The sequence below is a fragment of the Larus michahellis genome, chromosome 1, assembly GCF_964199755.1.
Source record: "Larus michahellis chromosome 1, bLarMic1.1, whole genome shotgun sequence".
NCBI lineage: Eukaryota > Metazoa > Chordata > Aves > Charadriiformes > Laridae > Larus > Larus michahellis.
In genome coordinates, this window is record NC_133896.1 from 195,022,275 (window position 1) to 195,044,618 (window position 22,344).

The 22,344-nt window shown below is 38.7% G+C and overlaps 1 protein-coding gene across 2 annotated transcripts in view; it reads left to right on the forward strand.

Moving 5' to 3' along the window:
* TRPC4 (transient receptor potential cation channel subfamily C member 4) overlaps positions 1-22,344 on the forward strand; it is a 161,957-nt gene that overhangs the window by 129,786 nt on the left and 9,827 nt on the right. For both annotated transcript variants that reach the window (XM_074566973.1, XM_074566978.1), the window contains 4 exons: positions 3,755-3,894; positions 12,028-12,341; positions 14,612-14,807; positions 16,470-16,664. In XM_074566973.1, the coding sequence (XP_074423074.1) occupies positions 3,755-3,894; positions 12,028-12,341; positions 14,612-14,807; positions 16,470-16,664 (845 nt within the window). The remainder of the gene's footprint in view (positions 1-3,754; positions 3,895-12,027; positions 12,342-14,611; positions 14,808-16,469; positions 16,665-22,344) is intronic.

Here is a 22,344-nt window from a genome sequence, read left to right on the forward strand (position 1 = left end):
TTTTCCCAATTCTTCCAATGGATGTAACAGAACAAAATGGGTGTATTGTATTAGATCTGTGAAGATAAGAGCTGACTGACTTCTCCTGCCCTTCGTTTTTGCAAAAAGATGAAGTTATGATCTACAACAAGATTTCAAGACCTCTGGCTATGTGACTGTAAATTAATCCTAAACTGCACAGCTGGAATCCCTGAGGTTGGTTGCTCAGAATAGCTCCAGTAGTTTAGAGAAATCTTCCACTTTGCAGAAAGGCTCTGGGATTTCAGAGCACTCTTTTCTTGGATAATCCTTCAGGCATACTTGGGAGGATTTACAAAACTCCAGAGATCCCAGTTATTCCAGCATTCATTGCTGTAATTGAGCACCCCTCAGGATACCTAGCCATAGAGACCTGGTACCTCCAAAGACTCTGATCTCAGATTTCATGGTGAGATTGCCCTGGAATTGTGGATTTTGGCAATCAATCAACCTTAGGATTTTGTACCTTCAAAGATTTGCCTTCGAAAAGATATGTCTGGGAAGCTCTATTGTGCATGCATGGAATGTGTGTCTGTCACAAACGTAACATCCATCGGTCAGCCTACCTCCAAGATCTCTGGAGTCCCATAAGATCTCAGTAACTGTATTCATATAAGGATTTTGCACTTAGATTCTTTGGCTGGCAAGAAAGACCAAACTATCACATCTCCAGTACAGCCAACAAAAATGTGGTATTTCCATTTTTCCATAATTATTTGCTTGAAAAGAACAAGCCCTGCATCAGGATGAACATAAAAGTTGTCTTGAACTAAGAAAAAAATTTAGAAGCGCAAGCATTACAATGTCAAAGTATACTCAGAACTTTCAGCTGCCAAACAACATCAGCATTACTGGTAGTTTGGGTTAGTCATGTTTCTAATTCAAAATGATCAAATTTATAATAGCCATGTACTTTCTTCCACTGTGCTATAATAGGTCAGTATTTCTCTGTTAGTGTCAACTTTACATTTCATTTTCTGAATCCCAGGAAGTGCTTGGAAGAACAGTATGGCTTTTCACTCACAAAACAAATCAAATGCAGCAGCATTAGTCAGCATTTCTTTTTCAATCTGTACATAATTCTATTATATTTTAGGCAGTGCTATTAAAGCATATGATGCTGAGCAACAGTCTTACAGAAAACAGCCTTGTTGCATTTGTGTCAGTTCATGTCTTTGGCTGGTTGGGAATCATGGAATATCTTGGCAGAAGACATTAATGAACCTACAGCCTCTCACTTAAGCATTCATCTTATTAATCATCCCAACCTATTTATGCTCTGCTTTTAAAGCGTATTTTAAAGGGAATGCTTAAGTGTGAAGAATTACAAAAGAGTTTGCTTAATTCTATGAATGTGTATTGATTTCCATAAAGCCTTTTTACTTGGGGATTTTTTTTCAGTGCAGCTGTTTGCTTTCTGTGCCATAGCATCTTCCCAGTGTCAAGATCCTGGGGCTACATCTGTATTATTAAATAAAAAAGAAGATTGAGGAACTGTTCTCTTAACACTAAGGCTTAGGGGCTGTATCCGTATCACACAGCCTTTGGGTCCGGATCTCCTCTCAGCCTGGAGCCAGGTCTCCTCACCCTCCTGCGACACAATGGTTATTTTTATGTGCCGTTCTGCAGTTGGAGCAGGGGTGATTCAGAGCAGTGTCTGAAAAGTGTGGGGTATATTGCAGCCCACAAAACAGCTGCTTTTATGACCTGATGATGCTTAACATGTTGCGCCTAAAAGGTAGCAGAAGAGCAAGCAGGGATATTTGCTGTTACATGAATGGTGTGTTGAAGGTTGGAGGGGACTGTGGAGGGAAGGGGTAGCCAGACCCGCTGTCGTCATGTTCATACTGTGTGTCAGGAGTGACCAGCTCTTTGAAGAGTAAGTGGTTAATTAATTTCACAGGCTGAAATGGGCAGGCATTTAGGAGCCTGCCTAGTAGCCCTGTGAAGGTGAGTTCCCTTTGTGATGGCTCTTGGGCATTTAGCAGCAACAGTGGACCCTGTTAGTGGATATTGAACCCTGCCGTGCAATAATGTTCAACTGTTTTCACACTGTGACTCATCACAATTGATTGCAGCTTGACAATAAATGTTAGCTTCTTAACAGTGCTATATTTTGTATATGAGTTTTACCTGCTAACCTAAAGATAGAGTTGCAATCAGCCTATCTAGGCTGTTGTAGACACTAAAATGGGCATATCCAACTTTCCTGTCTACGTGTTCCCACCCACCATGGTCTTTTCTCAGAATGTGTTCCCCCAGATCTGCAGAATGTTGAAATAGTGGCAGTGGAATGGCTGAAAATGAACTCTACAAAAATCAAAGTTGCTGGACCAGTCAGATGTTTTAGATACTCCTGAAGCTCATGTTTTCTGATGATGACACACAGAAACAAGATGGGAACATGTGGCTGAGATTTGAGGGGAGAAGACAGTGAGGAAGGGAACCTTTCATTTTGAAAGCCATCAGGAGTCAGGAAGACTCAAGCCAAAACACTACAAAATGAAATTGTACTCCTCTCATCCATCTCCCCCCTGCCTTCCAAATAACTCAAAAATGTACCTGGCACAAAGAATAGACCAAGAATTACTTCTTAGGGATCATGTTTGAGAGATGACATGAGTTTTCCATGCAGTCAACTAGAAGACCATTGAGACAAAATGTGAAGGTTCAAGGTGAATTAAGCCCAGATTAGAGTCATGCAAGACTCTGTAGTCCCTTGCACAAAATCTATTCAACATTTTCTAAAGAAACATGATAATCGGGTGGAGAAAAGCCATGTTGGATTAACTGTATTTTGACATCTATATGTGAGAGACTGGTCTCTTTTGTGGTGAATTTTGTCACTTTAATGAGCACAAAAGTAAGCAAGTCCTTTAAGAAAATAATTAACTATGAAAAATTAAAAGCTCTATTGGTATTGTTATCAAAAAAGCTCTGTAGATAATAATATGACATATACATCTAAATGTTCCATGTCGTTTTATCGTACCATGTTATACGATAATGTGGAGTATCTTCTTCAGAGAAGTTTTAACATTTATAGCCTTAAATCGTCTCCATACAGTTGTCTCTGGAGATGTTAAACTGAGGTCATGTCAGACAACTTGCAAAATTTCCTATTGGGATTGAATATTTTTGTATCACTTTGTGTCCAGTGCAATGTGTGCTCTGCATACCTGAAAACAGTTTCCATTCCTTCATGTCCCAAAGGAAGGAATCAACAAAAAATATTGTGCTGGAGACACTACTCATTGATATGGGAAAGGGAGACTTTAGTTCAGCATTAACAAAAACAATAGAAATTCTCTTCCTTATTGTGTGGGTTCCAACTGAAATAAATTAATATGTTGGATTGACTCCTGCAGTCATGAATTTTCCAGTTTGAATTATATTGCAGCAGATACCAAGGACAAAGTTGGCAGTGGTGGCTGGTTTTAAGACCCTTTTTATACTTATTAGGATATGATGGGAAAAGAGATTGAAGAAAGACAAAGAAATTTCCCTTGTACCAGCAGATGATTTTTTTTTTTTGGTTTTGCTTAACAAATTAATTCCAGAAACATTAATGGGAAGATAAAATTTCACCTAACTAGATGTGTAATTTAGAGCACTCATCCACCTTCCCTTTATAGTTAATATAAGGAGAATTGATCTGTTGTGAGATAAGTGTCTAGAATAGTCACAGCCTTTTTTATTTAATATTCATGCTTAATGAAATATGTTCTATTTACAGGTTTTATCTGGGGTGAAATTAAACAGATGTGGGATGGTGGACTACAGGACTACATTCATGATTGGTGGAACCTCATGGATTTTGTAATGAACTCCTTGTACTTAGCAACAGTCTCTTTGAAAATTGTTGCATTTTCAAAGGTAAACTTTTTTAAAAATTCAGAAAAATATGTAAGATAAATGAAATCAAGCTTTTTCAAACTTTCTTCTGTATTTGGAGGTTCTCAGGCTTAGCAACACAAGAAATACATGATGTGCTCATTGAATCTTCTGCATCTATGACAATAAGCCAAACCAGGATGAGAGCGAACAAAACATTGTGATTTATACTTTTTTTTTCTTCTTGGCCCAGGCAATCTTTTGTTACTTGATCCTGAAAAGTCATACTGTCATTTTTGTGGAAAATGAAAATCACTGGTAATTTTTAATAATGTTTGCACAAAATTATGTTCTGTGTTAGTCTTTGCCTATTTCTCAGTAAGAAATTATTGCCCCTAATACAATTTTATGTGCCATGCAAAATTTACAGACGGGGCAACAAGAAAAATATTTAGTCAAAATTAGGGAAGAAAAGAAAGCTAGAGAGCAAGATTTTTATTTTTTTTTTTTTAAATTTATGATAAGTGCAACTTGAAAAAGTAAAGCTGAAGGGGATAAAATGGTCACTTGAGGCTGGGCATGTTCATTTTCTCATCCTTTTAATGGACTACTTATGAAGATTTTTATATTCCCACTGTTTGAAGCATCTTCTAGTAAAGCAGCCCTTCTTTCCAAAGCCATGGAACCCGTTGCATTTTGTATGTATTTTACATTAATCCATAATATGATAGAAATTCCTCATGAAATGAAATATTTTCATCAAAAAATGGTCTGAAACGCAAGGAAACCACATCTGAACTGAAATGAAAGCATTTCTTAGCATCTGTCTTGGAGCTCTTATCACATCCAAGTAAAGATAACAAGCCGGTTTTTACTGGCCGCTGTGATCAGCACTGTGTTTCAGCTCTTTCAAGTTCCCTGCCACCAGCTGCCCTGCATGCATGGAATGAGAGTTTCTCCCCTGCCAAGATCCTTTTGGCTGGGAAAAGAAGAGGAGGCAAGTCAAGTCAAGTAGCTGGTTACAGCTCCCTATCCTCAAACAGCAGATCTTCCTGCTGCAGCCCTGCCATAAGTATAGAGGAACATATGAACCACTAATTCATATCATCTTGTGTCTATTCACAAGGGTCTACAGGTCAGCCGATCAGGGGCAGGGCTTAGCAGAGACCTGTGATCTCTTGACACACCAGCCACCTCCTGTGACGGAAGGTTTCTGGCATGCCGGCTCTCTGGCTGCAAACCTTTGGAAGTCTTCTCATTCAAAGAAATTCAGAGCTGTTGCCCAAAAGAACAAGATGCTCGAAAGCGTGAGGAGAGCTGTCATTTAAAGCTGATGAAAAGCCTTTTTACAAAAAAGGATGCCTTACCATAAGGTGACTGGAAAACAAATAGTCATTCCACTGTCCATGTAACAAAGTGAGCAGTTAATTGAAAATGCATGTTTCCAAAGCATTGGAGATGACCAGTTATTCACATTAGAGTAATATTAATTAGAAGATATTATAATTCATCCATCTCCCAGACGGCATCTGCTTACGGTAATCAGACTCCAAGGTGACAGTAGCTGGGATAATGTGCATCCATTACTCTTCAAATTAGAGCTTGCGTGCCAATCATAATCAACACAGTGCATAAAGCACTATCTTTGGTTCTGTGGCTATTGGTTTTCTTACTGCATGTGCAGTGTTGCACCCAAATACTTTTTGTTCCTTAAAAGATCCTCAGTTGTGGTAGGCAATAGAAACGCATGATGATGTAATGAACGAAGTAATGCAAGTGTAGCTTAATACCCAGCCATGCTTCCTTCAAATATCTACAACAGAGTTCCCCACCTCTGTGCCAGATGAGATTAAAAGGATACCAAAAGTAACCAGTGTGTTTTGATGTAAAGCCTTTATTTTCATTTCCTAAACCTTACAAGGCAGGTTTTTCTAAAATACAGATTTTCTGTATTTATTGAATCAAATCTATAGCCCAGTTTTCTTAGATGTATTCATAAAATATTTTAATGAACTCCCTTGAATAAAAATATAAGAGTTGCCCTCGTACTGCTGTCCCGTGTGATAGATGTTCCCAGAGAAAAATGTAGTGTTTATTGCCCATTTGGGGCTCTCTGACTGACACTGTAGTTAAGCAAATGGGTATTTACAGCACCTGATGGAATAGTGTAAAATACACCAAAGAGTGTAATTTCAGGATGAGAGAACTGCTAAGATAACTCCAAGTTATCTATTTCATTGCCAGTATTCAAATAAAAAGAATACTTCTCATATTTTTCAAAGCATTGTGCTTTTTGTCTCTGATTGTATATCAACACAAGGCCTTTTTAAACTATCTAGTATATCCACTGAAGATGCTGTCTCCCCAATAAATAATGTGATTACAAATAGTGAATTGTCACATATTCTATAGATGACTTGATTTTAAGCAACACATCTGTTTTGATGGAGGGTTGTAAAAATAAGTAGAAGGCACTGTGCTCTATGAAAAAATGTTTCTTTTTATGTTTTGGGAAGATAATTTATTTTGTACTGTTGCATAAAGGTAGGTGCAATGCCAGTTTATGTACAGATCCTGCTTGCTTTATCTTAAATGGTTGTTAAACCTGAGCATTGAACCTGGTGCTACATGTTTCCAACTCTGCTAGGGATTGCACGCAAGTTCACCTTACTGTTTACGTGTCTCAGCCACTGGCATGAAAAGCTGGTAGGGAAACAGGTTCCTATTCAAGGCAAGAACTCTGAAAAGTAACTAAAAAGACATTATTTATGTCCATATTTACTGGCTTAATGATCATTGTGTCAGATCTGTTCTGTTTAGTAGTAAATAAGATATTTCTTTTCTGCTGCCAGTTCTGCAGAAGCTAACGTCTTCATATATTTGCATTCTAAAATGGTTTTGATTGATGTTTCACCAGATTCACAAACCAAATGTCCATTTACACAGGAGTATTATCCCCTCTTCCCCCTGAATAATTATAGGTTTAATTCCTCAATGCAATCACTGATTTAAAACTCTTTGCACTCCCCCCACTCTTCTTGCTGCTGCTCTGAAATTCGGCATAATGAATGCAAAGATTGGGACATACATTTTAAAATAGGAAGGGTTCACATTCGCATATGACCTTTCAGAAAAGGATTAAAAGTTCTTTTCTTGAAGTGGATATTATTTAACCTTTCTTTTTATTATCAGAAACAAGGGGGTCACATTTGATGAAGATCCAACAACCCATTAAACATTCAGGTAGCCCGATCTATATGTCTATTTGATCTCTTCTGGTGATTTCATGAGATCTACAGTTCATTATTTTTGTCCTCATGGGACAACTGTGATCACTCAGCTTTTTCCTCACAAATGGTTCTGATAGCAGATTTGCATTTGAATTCCTTTAAGGATCAAGAATTATTGTCTTGTATTCCCTGGGCGACATCGCATAATCATCATATATTTGCCTTGAAACTCTACTGTTTATATGCTGCTAAATTTGTTTTCTGCTCTTCTTAATTTTCCATTGATGTGCTGTGTACATTTCCTTCAGCCAACGAGCCAATGATAGGCATTATTTAAACATATTAAATGATGGTTGGCTTTGTTACATGTCAAAAGGTTGTGTTTGCCTTTGGACTAGGGACAGAAATTCATCAGGGTCACAAAATAATGAAAGAAAGATTGCAAAGAATCAACATCATGATTTACAACAAGCTCAGTGTTGCTGTATTTGCTGTTACCGTTTTCCATTCCCTAGAACAATAACCATTTATTTATTCTATATAGAACAGAAGGACATCAACAAGCATGAGTGACAGAAGAAATACTTCAATTCTTCATGCTTTGTGTTGTTTAGTCCTAAAATACAGTTTTTCTTTTTTTCATATTTTTGCTGTTTTAATATGCCTAGTCATTTTGCTCCTCTGCTTTCTTTTCCTTTTCACATATGTGCTTCTTTGTTCTCCTCTTTCTTCTTTGATATTTCTGGACGTCTTTTCAGCGTCCTCTAGATAGTGGAAAGAATAGGGTTTTGTTGTCAGAGCCCTTTTATACTCATGATTTTCTTTATATTATTTGCTGTCTTCTTTCAGCTAGTATATTTCACAGATCATTTCCAAACTTAACTTCTCAGGCCTTCATCTTTCTCACTATTCTTTCAGACAAATCAGTCTCCTAAATCATGTCTCTTCAAAACTGAAATGAAAGCCCTCACTCTCTGCTTACAGCCATGAGACCTTTTGCATCGTATCCACATGTGCAGGAAGCACGTGGGCCCAAGGAAGGCAATCAGTTAAGCTGAAATAATACAGTTGTGCCTTTGATTTCCCTTTTACAACTAGGAGGTCATTAGATCTTTTCTGACTGTTTTAACACACCAGTTTTGTGTCAATTCAGAAGATCATAGGTAAAGTCCTTTCTTCTCACCTTGATTCTTAACATCATCTCTTCTAGAAAAGGTGACATTGGATTCATCTTGTCAGACGGCAGCTCTAAGATACACTCTCCTCTACCCCAATAATCAATGAAGAGAAACAGAGGAAGTTAAAGAGCAGCTCATCTGACCTGTTTGGGATATCTGCTTTCCTACGACTCTAGAAATGCCCATTTTTCTTTGCTGACTGTAAAAGGAGGTGACAGAAGGCACAGATGTGTCTGGCCGCACCTGATTGGTTTAACTTGATCCTTGCTTTCTTACTATATCCTATGCTGTCCTTATTCATTGTCCTGTAGTTTTGTGTTTTTCTCAGAAGGGTATATCCTTAGATTTTCCCCCCTCCCCCTACTTGTTTAACGTCCTTGGAATATGTCACCACTTGCCTTCACCTAAAATATGTCCGCAGTTGGATGCTTTTGATTGCCTACCAAAAACTGTCTCTTCCTAGTTTCAAATATCTTCTTTAATTTTTTTCATTAATATATTTTACCTTATTCCCACAACAGGCCTTGTGTACTTTTCCCTAATCTGAGTATCTACTGCACTGTTCAGTACATAATCTTTGCTTGTACTGACAGCTCTTCCTAGTTATTTAATAGGTGCAAAGTTTTCACATACCAGGGTTGTAAAGCACCATCAGAATTCACAGTAATATACTGTATAACATTATTCAAAATAAGACATTATAGAAAACATGCTGAGGAATTCTCACCTCTCTTTTCTCAATAAACACTGAAAAAATTTTCTTCTTCATTTTCTTCTTCCTTTTATTTCTTAGCTGGTAACTCAGTTATGTTTTCTACTGCCTGTTACTTCATCACTGATTTTCAGTTAATCGGAGTTGGACTGAAGGGCAATACTAGGTGAGGCAGAACAGCATCTCTTTTGGAGCTACAATGTCAAATGCAGTAAGATTTGATTTTACAGCATAATCATTAGGGGAGAAGATAGTCTAATGAAGAGAGTACTGACCTGTGACTCCAGCAGGTCTGGATTTAATTCCCTGCTCTGTAGAGAACAAATATCACTGGTGGTTGAAATGTAAGGATGAGTAATTCTTAACTCTTCAATGGACTACTATTCTCCAGTTTTGCAGTTCTCATTGCCAAAACCACAAGAATGTCAGATGCTATGGCTGCTTGTATATGAGAAAATAAAACTGTGCCAGGGACTGCTGTCAGACACTGGGACTGTATCACCTGTGTTATCAGTTGGTTAGAGCAAGCCTGGCATGGTGGGATCCTGTGCCAACTAGCACTGTCCAAAACAATGCCCAGTTCCCATCTGCAATTTGAATTGTAGAATCACAGAATCATAAAATGGTTTGGGTTTGAAGGGGCCTTTCAAGAAGGTTGAGTCCAACCCCCCGCTGCAAGGAGCAGGGACATCTTCAACTAGATCAGATTGCTCAGAGCTCCATCCAGCCTGACCTTGAATGTTTCCAAGGATGGTGCATCTACCACCTCTCTGGGAAACCACTTCCAGTGTTTCTCCACCCTCATTGTAAAAAATTTCTTCCTTATATCTAGTCTGAATATTCCCTTTTTTAGTTTAAAACCGTTACCCCTTGTCCTATCTGTATAGACCCTATCAAAACGTCTGTCCCCATCTTTCTTATAAGCCCCCTTTAGGTACTGAAAGGCTGCAATAGGGTCTCCCTTTTCTCCACACTAAACAACCTCAACCCTCTCAGCCTTTCTTCACAGGAGAGGTGCTCCAGCCCTTTGATCATTTTTGTGGCCCTCCTCTGGACTCGCTCCAACAGGTCCATGTCTTTCGTGTGCTGAGGGCTCCAGAGCTGGACGCAGTACTCCAGGTGGGGTCTCACCAGAGCAGAGTAGAGGGGCAGAATTACTTCCCTAAACCTGCTGACCACGTTTCCTTTGATGCAGCCCAGGATGCAGTTGGCTTTCTGAACTGTAAGCACATTGTTGGCTCATGTTTGGCTTTTCATCCACCAGTACCCCCAAGTGCTTTTTGGCAGGGCTGCTTATAATCCCCTCATCCCCCAGCCTGTATTGATACTGGGGACCCTTGCACTTGGTCTCTTGAGGTTAGCATGGGCCCACTTCTCAAGCTTATCCAGGTCCCTCTGGATGGCATCCCATCTCTCAGGTGTCTCACCCTCACTCAGCTTGGTGTCCTTTGCAAACTTGATGATGGTGCACTCAGTCACGCTGTCTTTGTCATTGATGAACATATTAAACAGCACTGGTCCTAATACAGACCCCTGAGGGACACCACTCATTATTGATCTTCATTCAGACATTGAGCCATTGACCACTACTGTCTGGATGTGACCATCCAACCAATTCCTCATCCACTGAACAGTTCACCCATAAAATCCATACCTGTCCAATTTAGAAAGGAGGATGTTGTGGAGGACTATGTCAAATGCCTTACAGAAGTCCAGCAAGGTGACATCTGTTTCTCTTTCCTTCTCCACTGATGTAATCACTCCATCATAGAAGGCCACTAGGCTGGTCAGGCAGGACTTGCCCTTGGGAAAGCCATGACGGCTGTCTCTAATCACCTTCCTGTCCTCTATTTGCCTTAGCATAGCTTCTAGGGGGATCTGTTCCATGATCTTCCCAGGCAGAGAGGTGAGGCTGACAAGTCAGTAGTTCCCATAGTCCTCCCTTGTATCCTTTTTAAAAATGGGTGCAATGTTTCCCTTTTTCCAGTCACTGGGGACTTCACTGGACTGCTGTGACTTTTCCAATATCATGGAGAGTGGCTTGGCAACTACATCAGCCAATTCCCTCAGGACTCTGGGATGCATCTCTTCGGGTTCCGCAGACTTATGTATGTTCAGGTGGTCCCAAACCACCTTGCGAGCAGTCACCTTCTTTGGAGGGTGAGCGAGGTGCGGAAATGTTGTGATGCTTGGCTATGTTTGTTGTGTCTGGCCCCAATTACACTGAAGAATCCCTTTCCTTATTACTGAGGGCATGCTTAGCAGCTCTGAAGGATGCGTCTGGCTAGAGTAGGTAAATACAGACTGCGCCATAGTCCCCGTTTGAAAGCTACTTGATATATTATCCCATGGTGCTTCATAGCATAGATTCTGTCCTCTGATACGTTCTGTAAAACAGATTAATGAGATCGAATAAATAATAATGAATCTGTCACAGTAGCTAAGCCTCAAAGTATCATCTTTCATCTTCAAGAAAATTTTTGGTAGAGCTTGAACAGTAGAGTCACAGGGATCAGATTCTTTGATAATGAAGCACACAAGCAGTTTGCCATGGTTCATTAATAAAGAGCCTTTTCATCATTGGTCCAGTGTTAGTGATTAAGTGATATACTTATTCCTTGATTAAATGTTTTCTTCCAACTTGCCAAAGTTCTTGTGGGTTCCTATCCATCATTTTCATATCTGCACTGTTCTCCAAAGAACTAATTTACCTGATTTTACCGCTGAAAGTTCCAATAATTCTAAAACCCAGGTGTTCAAAAACTGTTCCCTTTACTCTGTCAGAATTGTTAGACTTGCTTTTGCTACTGTGAAAATTATAACCAAATGCGGAACACAGACAATTAGAAAGCATAGACCATTCTGCAGATAGGGATGAAGGACAATTACATGGGTTTTGCTAAAATAAAAAACTCTCCTGAAGACATGTTGCTTTCCAAATGATTTTTAGTTGCATTGTGCTACCTGAAAATTAATTGAACAGCTTGTAAAGAAACTGACATACTTGTTTATGCAGTAAACAAGGAGTAATTTCTTCCCTTCTGCTTGTTTTCAGTATAGTGGGTCAGTTCCACGGGAGAGCTGGGACATGTGGCATCCAACCCTGGTGGCTGAGGCCCTGTTTGCAATCGCAAACATCTTTAGCTCCCTACGCTTGATCTCATTATTCACTGCAAATTCTCACCTGGGACCTCTGCAGATATCTCTAGGAAGAATGTTGCTGGACATTTTGAAGTTTCTCTTTATATACTGCCTTGTGCTGCTAGCTTTTGCAAATGGATTGAACCAGCTGTACTTCTACTATGACACAAATGAACCTGGCAACTGCAAAGGAATACGATGTGAAAAGCAGAATAATGCATTCTCAACGTAAGTGGCTGATCTATTTCTATTCTCCCCCTGTGCCCCCAGTATTTTAATAACTTAGATGTTGTTTACAGGAAAGAGATTGTCTGTTTTCTATTGGTATTGCAGTGGTGTCCTGACAGACATATCTGAAGTCACCTCAATAAAAAAAAAAACAACATCACTCTCTAATCTCTAATAATCTTTATCCCATACCACAATGAAATCTGTACGATAAAAGGATAAAATAAAGAGGAAGGGGAAATAATATGAGATTAGAAAGTACATATTTAGAATTAAGGGAACAAAGGTCACCAGATCAGATCTTGTTTATCCAGGCAGCTGTTGCTCTGCATTTCTTCTGTGTCTACTTGTGGGCATTAATCAAGTTTGGTGTTGTAAAACATGAAGATTCCTTGTAAATGTGATAAACTGAGGCAGGGAAAAACATTCAGTCCAGGCTTCTACTGACCCTGAGTACTCCACATAATCAAATGCTGTATTCTAATTTCTGTTTCAAAGTTTATTTATTTTTCTTTCACTTAAAAATCAATTTTACTTTACTCTGTGCTGTAGTTCATCTATAGTACCAAAACACTACCAAATGAACACTAATTCTCTGTCTCATCTTTCAACTTCCAATCTGAATCAAACTCCTGCTATAAATACTTTTTTCCCTATTACTTTCTATGAATCGTATCAAGGCTGTTTTTGTAATATATTTATTACCAATGGCTTCCTTGTCAAATAATTTTATAAAAATAGCACTTTTTATATTACCTTAATCAAGTAACCTTGCTCAGGCACAGCATATTTATTTTGCATATTAATAACATCTTATGTAGGTCTAAACTTTGTGTGATCAGAAAAGAAAGGCACAGGGAAATTTTTCAGAACTGAAAACTGAGGGAAGCAATATTATTCACCCGTAAAATAGTGAGGACTATTGATACTAGTGCCAGCTTTTTTTGCCTTGGACAAGGCAAACTGCGATGCCTTATGAGCCTTTTCTGCAGCTGTGAGCAGGGGAGAACAGTGGTTGTTCCATTTGTGCTCAGACAAGTCTAAACCATACAAGAGACTCCAGAGCAGTACTTTACCACTCATAGACACTGTATTACAGCAGTGGAGAGATGGGACCTAGAGTTTCTATAAGTAAAAAAATACAGCCCTCTCAGGTATCTCTGTCAGCCAGCACTGCACTGGGTTGCATGAGAAAGTTATGTTTCACAGATGGTACTGCATGATGGTAGGAAAGGGATTGAAGGGTTATGTTTTGCCCAATTCTGAACAACCGGTCCCAGTGTGCAGGACATCCCAGGGTGATACAAGTCCCTGCAGTTCAGCAGCCTCCCTGCTCCGGGTGCAGTGGGGACAGCACTGGTGGCCCACACGTCCTGTCTGGGTAAGCTGCTTCTGGTGCCAGGGCGAAGGTGCAAGAGAGAGGCCATGGGGAAAACTCACTCCAATTCATCTCAGATATTGGACAAGACAAGCAGAAAATTTTGCCCCAAACTTTTCAGGAGCAACTGGGTAACCAGGGCCAATGCTTATGACACTATAGTGTAGATGAACATTGTACAAAAGTGAAATATGTTGAGCTATCTAGTCACAGAGGATTTTTTTTTAAAGAAGTTGGTTATTGTTATTTCGCTGCCTAGCTGTTGTCCCAAACTTCTCTAAGGGAATATCATATCATTTAGTTATAAAAGCACAAATTTCATTTGAGAGCAGCATTTTGTCTTTTTAATTACTCCATTCTTTGAAAAACAAAACATATGCTAATGATAATAATGTCCTTCTAATTATACAACTCCTTTCATCTCAATGGCTCTCAACACAAAGTAGAAATTGCATAAACTGACAATACCAAGTAGGTATAAGGTTACCATAATTGTTTTAACATCTTGGTGAAACACTGTCATTGAGTTACTTTTGGATCCTCATTCTACCTCTACAGTCAAGGCAAAGGGTCAAAATACTTCGAGGCAGGTGTCCAAAATAAGATATTTAAAACTCTTATTTATCCCTCAGAAGTTTGAACAAAATCAGCTTTTTTATTTTACTCACAGGCTTATTTATAGATTCAGTATTGCATATCTAGAGGCTCAGATTTGAAACATTAAGCCATTGTTTCCCTAGAAAGATATTCCATATATGTTGCCTATAGTGTGATAAGTATCATTCATCTCAATCAAGTCAAGGACTTCTGTGTGTCTGAGGAAAAACTGAACAATCTGAAAAGTAAGTGTATTGTTATTATACAGCTATTCCTTTTGGATTTTGTTTTTCAGATTATTTGAAACGCTGCAGTCATTATTCTGGTCTATATTTGGACTCATCAATCTCTATGTGACCAATGTGAAAGCAAGGCATGAATTTACTGAATTTGTTGGGGCCACCATGTTTGGTACCTATAATGTAATCTCTCTGGTTGTTCTACTCAACATGCTAATTGCCATGATGAATAATTCTTACCAACTTATTGCTGTAAGTTGTTCCCTCTCCTTAGATCATTTATCATATATTCCTTCTCTTTGTTCCTGCATCCCATTTTCCTGGCAGTAAATCTTTTTTACAGATGGGATATTGGGACAAATTCTCTGATTTGTTCTAATTCTTTTGCACTGTTCTGGAAGGACACAGAAACCAGATCCTGTCTGGATTGGGAAGAGGGGAATTTCGCCACAACTCTGAATGGGGAAGGTGGTCCTGCTGCAGAAGCCAGGTCGTGGGTTGAGAAGGGTGTCCTGAAGCTGCTGGCAAGTGACATGGGCTACAGCCCTGCCCAAGCTGCACTGTGCGGGATCACTCCTGAGAAAGAGATGCTGCCAAAAATTGCTCTGTCTCTGCTTCATTTTTATTACATTATATTTATTAACATTTTAAAGCGTGAATATACAGTTAATAGAAATTGGATGCCCATGTTTCATGGACAATTTTGTACCCATCAGCAATTCAAACAAAAGGTCTTGAATTCTTATTCAGCAGTGTCCTGTTTTCTCCTTTAATGAAAACTGTCTTTATCCTTATCAGAGCCATTGGCTTATTTTTATTTCTCAGCTGTCTATTAGGGAGACTAATGAAAATAAACACTGATTCATCAAATGATAATTCAAATATGATCATGCAGAAAGCAAACAAATAAAAGAAAGCTTCACAGTCTTAAGATTTTAAAATGTGCCTTTTTTCTAATCTGGAAAATCCAAGGTTTTTCCATGAAAGAAATACTGACTACATGTGTTTATATAATGCTAGTTGGCAAAGTCTGGTACACAATATCACAACGTACTAGCATTCATCAAAACTCAGATGCAAGTAGAATACTTTTCCTACTACGACTTCTAAGTTACTGTTTTGATTACTGAATATCTGGCTAAATATTAAAGGCTAGAGCTAGACCTGTAGCTTAAGTTCTTGCCTACTATGTTTGTTGTCCAAACCTAATATTAGTGATTTAAACTTCTTCTTCAGCTGCTAGGATTTAGCAATCTCTCCACGGACTTTAGTTTTGATATTTTTTTTTTCAAACTTTTCAACATTATACAATATTATATAGAATCCAAAAGAAATAAAATTTCTAATAAAAATTAATTAAAACCCCCACAACCTATTCCAAATATATAATTCCAAAATAGGAGGAAAAAAAGATACTTGACTCAACAGTTTTAAGTAGCCTCATGATCTGTTGGATAACCTGTTTGTGAATTTCTGGGGCTGTCAATTACTGAGAGAGTGCGTGAGACTTACAGATTTGTTGAAGCTGCTACACAGCAGAGCAATTGGAGTGATCTGTGTGGAATGATGATGAGCTGCTAACAAAACACCTCTTCCAGAAATGTAGCATTTTTCTCCTTGTAATTATCCTTTGTTGTTTGAGTGACTTAATTATTTAAAAGCCTGTAGCAAGGAAAGAAGGTTAAAAGTGGATATATACTGTATATATCTAACATCTCTTTACTGAAGTAAAGGAGCTTAGCTTTGCTTTGTGTTAAAGTCTTTCTGTCAAAAGAAGATGCCAGTATTTTAACAAGAAAATTCATTAGTATTTCAAGGTTGTTGTAGTTTTAGGTTTTCAGTTTTTTATAGAGGTTTGTTTCACCTCCTTAATTACAGCAACATCTGTGCTGGTGTTGTGTTTCTTATGTGCAGGATCATGCAGACATCGAGTGGAAGTTTGCTCGAACAAAACTCTGGATGAGTTACTTTGAAGAAGGAGGAACTCTGCCCACTCCTTTTAATGTCATACCAAGTCCAAAGTCTCTGTGGTATCTTATCAAATGGTTATGGAGACACCTTTGCAAGAAAAAAATCAGAAGAAAGCCTGAAAGTTTTGGAACAATAGGGGTGAGTCCTGTGTTTTACTCTGTCAATAGTCCTCCTCTTTGCTATATAAAGGAGTCTTAGCCTTACAGAGCATCCAAACTGTCAAATATCGTGCGTATGAGTTAGAGAACAATTCTAGCAGAGAACGTTTATTTCTTGCATTCGTGTCAATGTATTTGAATGAAGAGAAAGCATCATCATATTCCTGTGCAATGACAATATGAACCATAACTGTGCCCCATCTAGAGATAATGCAAGAAAGATTAAAAGCAATACATGTATGAGAGTTCAAATGTGCATACTTGTCTACCAGTCCCAGAGGTGTGGTTGATGATCTCTAGCTCAAGTGTCACAGTTCAACTATCATTGACGTACCATGAACCACAGACTCATGTTTAAAGTATTTGTCATGGGATATTCTCTCTCTCTCTCTGTCTCCATGTAATGAAAGGGGATTACCATAAAAGCATTCTCACCAAAAGCTGTTCTCATTAAAGAAAACATTTTGAAAGGTAACAACATTTACTTGGAATTACTTACTTGAATTCACAGGTAGAGTTATTTCAGAGTCACCTTGGTACCCTATTCAAATCGTGCTGATTAGCAGTGAAATTTCTAGAAAAAAAGAGGCAAAAAGACACACAAGGGGAGGAAGAACAGCCCTGCACGTGGATTCAGCAGATGCCTGTGTAATATCTCAGCCACAGACTTTCTCTGGTAGCTGCAATGGGTAAACCAGATTTGAATTTGTCCCTCCTAGCTTTAACCAGTTGAGATACCTGTCAGCAGCACAGCTTGTCTATACTGTCAGAGGAAAGAACCAGGCAACAACCTAACCCACCAACAACTAAATCTCTCTAGTTATGTTTTCTGCATTTCCCATAGCAAGTGAGTCAGTACCTCAGTAACTAGACTGCATTTAGCCAACTCCAACGTAAAGAAAATTATTGTGAGTAAAAAGTGGATAATGGCACTTTCCCTATGCCATAGGGATTTGGTGAATGCACATGTATTCAAGTCTGTTAGGAACTCAGATAGAGGAGTGTTAAATGAGAGTATGGGAGTGTCATGTGTGGGTAAGGGGAAGAAGGGAGGGTTATAGTCCTCGTGCTGTTGACCCTGGTAGCAAAACTTCCATTCATTTAAAAGAAACCAGGGAATATGATACAATTCTTTGCTGGACCATTAATCTATCGACCTTTTGTTTGTATTTCTTCCCAGTTTCTTGAGAACTAAGTAATAAGGATAGGCTTTTCCTCCATATTCACTTGTCATATCCTGGCATTCAGTTTAATTGCCACATACACTTGGAGGAACAAGTTCACAGGGGTGTACAGATATAGAATAAAAAACAAGAGTGACATGTAAAATAAATTCAAAATTCCTAAGCTGATGAGTGGATCTTATCCTCTTTGTGGAAAGTTTCTAATCAGGCTTATTGCAATATCCTGATCTTGTTGGACAGTATCTACATTGTGAAAGCAAAATATGCTTCACTTAGCTGTCATACTTGTAGATAGGAAAGAAATAGCCAGAAAAGGAAGCTTATAAGTATGAGGATGACATTGAAACAAGCCAGTAATAGACCATAAGAAAGAAACACTGAAAAAAACCCATTAAAATTAATATTAGAAGAGCAGTGGAGAGAGACAAAAAGTGATTCAGACAGAAATAAAAATAAATGACATGAACTAGCATGAATGGTGAATTTCAAGAATAAAACATCACTGTGTAGCCCAGCAAGGGAAAGAAGTAAATGCAGAGACCAACAGGAGGAAAAACTGAGATTTTATTAGAAAGAGAAAATCAAGAGAGTGATGCACTTGTGTGGGGGGAAGAGTGGGCAATACTTCTAGGCATTTATTAAACATTTGGTAGGGATGATTAGCTAGTGTAAACTGATAGAGTGATATTAAAATTAATGGAGTGATGCCAGTGTATAGCAGCTGAGGATCTAGGATTGTTAAACGCAATAACCCTGTTTGACTGAGGCAGATACAGAATATCCTTATACATCTCAGCAAAGCATTCAGGGCAATATCTTCTGTCAGACTTTCCATTCAGGATAAGGGATTTTTTTCCCTTTTTTTCCCCTCTCAAACTGAAGCTCTGGAAGTAAAGTCATTCCTGGCTCTGTGGAATAATAAAGAAAGAGACAGGGTGCTTTCATCCCCGTGCTGAATGGCATGGCGAGGAAGGGCGTTCAGAAAGTCCTGGTTCTTGCAGCTACCTCCTGCTGGGGTACATAAACACCACCTTTTATCAAGTAGAAGCTTGGGGTTTGAAAAACTGGTGCAGCAAACAGTCAAAGGGCAGGGAGTCTATACACAGAGCTGGATACAAATTTTTCCAAATAGAATTTTGGAGTTTTTTAATGAAAAAAAAAATAAATACAAAATCCTTGAACCTCAAACTTTTTCATTAATATATACCAGTTTCAAAGAAGCTTTTGTTGGGACTTTTCAGCTTCAGGATTGAATTTTTGTTTGGAGACAGAAGAAGCAGGTGCCAAGTAAAGCAAATAGCTTGGGCTAAGGGAGACCCAGGTTCACTTCTGTTCTCCAGTGGATATTTAATTATTTACCCCAAGCAGAATAGTTCTGACAGGAGAGATTTACATCTCAAAATCATTAAGACCCCAGAGGAAAAGGTGCTCTCTTGGGAGAATAGAAGAGAAGGAGCTGAACCTGGCTTCATTATGATTTGAATGTGAACCACTAGTTATTGAACTGTTCGGGAGTGGAGGACAAAGGTGAGGGAGAGATACAGGACATTTTTGATTCATTTTTGTAAAGTAAATTTAAAAAAAAAATGTTTGATAAGAGAAAGTGGAAATCCCAAAGTCTGTGAAACAATTAGGCCATATCCATTGCTAGTTTCCACTACAGAATAAGTATTTAGATGCAAGTATAGCTGAAACCCCTCTGAAGCAGAGAGCTCACCAGCAGAGCCATCATGGCAACAAGACTTCCCAATACCTGCAAAAAGTGAGTGTCTGACCAGGCAAATTCAGTCCACATATCTGGGCATCTCATAAAACTACAAAGTTGTTCTGCATAACTCCTCAGCTATAACAGAAGCCCCATTAGGGTTATCTCAATTTAGAACATTTTGCGATTTCTAGGCCCGGTTATGCACCCAAGCTCCAAAATGGGATAAGATGTGGGTATGCACTATGCTCTCTGATTTCCACATTAGGTGATTCCACACCCCATCAGAGTGCGAGAGCCACTATTCACTCCAGCGGTCAGGTCTACACACAGTTTGGGTAGATGTAAACCAGATGCCGTTAACTGGATTTTCCCCAAGAGGTTAGGTCATCGGAGAATGAGTGGGCACACCATGGTGATCTCACAGTTTGTCCTGGGGGAATGCGCTGCTTTCTGGTTTTGAAAAAGTTATTCCCATCACCCACAGCTCAGCCTTGGGTTCCCAGAATGTCTTCAATTGTCCCAACAAACTGCATCATAAATGAAATTTAGGACCTCTATGTTCTTTTAACCGAAGGGAAATGAAGAGTTTTCTCTGGCCTTTTGTTCAGGGATCTCAGATGACAGCTCTCTGACTCCAGCTCACTGGAATCTCCCTTGTAATAACTCTGGCCTCAGAGCTACAAGATAAGCTTTGTTGGAACCTACTGCTTTTCATTATGAACTCTGATTCCTTCCCTATGACCAGTACTGGAGAAAAAACACTATAGACCCAGTTTCAGGCTCATTTTCTTGTATTTCTTATATGGATGTATGGATGCCATATTTTCTGTAAGGCAGAATTTAGATTTCAAAACATTTTGTTCTGAAAATTCTAAATGCTAACTTTCCTATTAGGAAGCTCTAATCAGCAGTGACATACTATGGTGTTTTCCAGTAGAAAAAGGAATAGTGTGCATCCAAGGGCTGAGTCAATGCTAGAAGATACAAAACAGATGATAGACAGGATGGAACTGGCTTGTCAAAGCCAGCATTTTTCAAGCATCAGGCATGATATCTGCATAAGAAACTTTAGTAGCAAAAAGCCAGGAATCATGAGCTAGGAATTAATTAAATGTGTCACCAACAATCCACTGTAAAAATATATACATGTACACTTCAAAGTTCATTATACGCAGGCAGAACTCATAAAGAAAGGGCTCAAGGTCAGGATATTTTACAGCAGACATGCTAGTGAAAGGATTTGTCTGGCTTATATGAAGAAGAAAAATGTCAGTAGAAATAAGTATGGCATGGTTGCTTGGGAGGACCATCTCTAGTGCTGCTTATAAGCAAGCTATGATGGGAAAGAACAGGGTGTGCAGGGAAGTGAGGTGCTCTGAAGAGAGCTGATTAATTTGCTTCTCCTGGGATGTCAGTTCCATGGTTCTGCTGTCCTTTGTTGTACTGGGACAGCTAAGCTGAAGCAGTGGGTGGTAGAGTCAAGGGGAGCTTTTTCAAGGGACAGGTTTTTTCTCCAAAGCAGCACACTGCCCAGCCATGCTGACGGCAGATTCTCTAGCCACAGCTACAGCTGAAGAAAGGCCAGGATGCTTACATGTGATTTACTAGTACTTCAGCTCTGCTATTAATCAGACAGGGATCTTCTACCTTTCAGATTTCAGCACATTTTTATTTTCTGACATTTTGACATATCCCAGGTATGCAGCATTCTCTTTAGCTATTATCACAAAGTATCTCCTACACTTAAAACTCTAAAATAACAGTGTGTGCTGCCTTATATATATATATATATATATATATATAGCAATTCTGCTAACTTTGTCAGCTCACCTTTGCAAAAGCTGCATTAGTAATGTAATTCTATTCATTAGGCTGAAGTTTTCCTGACTGCCCAAGGCCTTTGGATGTCTCAAGGCTACTCCTGCTGGCCGTCTGAAATCCATTGCTATTTCAAAAAAAGAAGAGATGTAAAAAGAGAAACCCTAATCCCACTGGAATAAATTGTACTATTTTCTTCAAATTACATTCCACTTTATGTCTGATCAGTCGCCAAAAAGTGCTTTACCTATAATTTTAAGTATTTCAGAGGAGAAAATGGAAAGGATTGTCAGGGATGTCTTCATTAATTTTTGTTGTTGTTGTTTTGTTCATCTGAAGTTTACCTCTTTTCTAGCTATCCAGATTTTTATACCATTTTTCCAAGCAACCTACAGGATAATTATTGTCATTTGTCAGAGAAAATCTGCTATCCCCTTCTCCTGTTCATTGTTCTCCAAGTGGAAATTGATACAACTCCTAAGTCAATATAAGTATCTTGTGTTTTCCCTGTAATACATGTTATTGAAAGTTGAGTGAAGAAATAACACCTTCCACCTGGAATGGAAATCAGTAATCTGGAGTGTTTGTTGTATAGCCAAGGACCATCTTATGGGGAAACCTCTTTGTCAACACAGAGAAGTTCTTTCCCTTTTTATGGGATGCTTCTGTTTAAGATGAGGAATATATCCCATGACTTCAGACAATCTTTACATTTTCTGGACCTTTATCACTAAGCAGTTTGAGGTCAAATGCAGACATTAAATAGGAATTCCTGCTTTATAAAAATATAATTTTGATAAAACACTTCAAAAGAAGTAATTTAACATTATCAAATTTTTGATTGCTAAAGAGATTTTTTCTTCCAAACAATGCAAATTACTAGGAATGGCGTAAGCAGGAAGACCAAAATAATTATCACTACTAGTAGAACAACAATTAAAGCTTCCTAA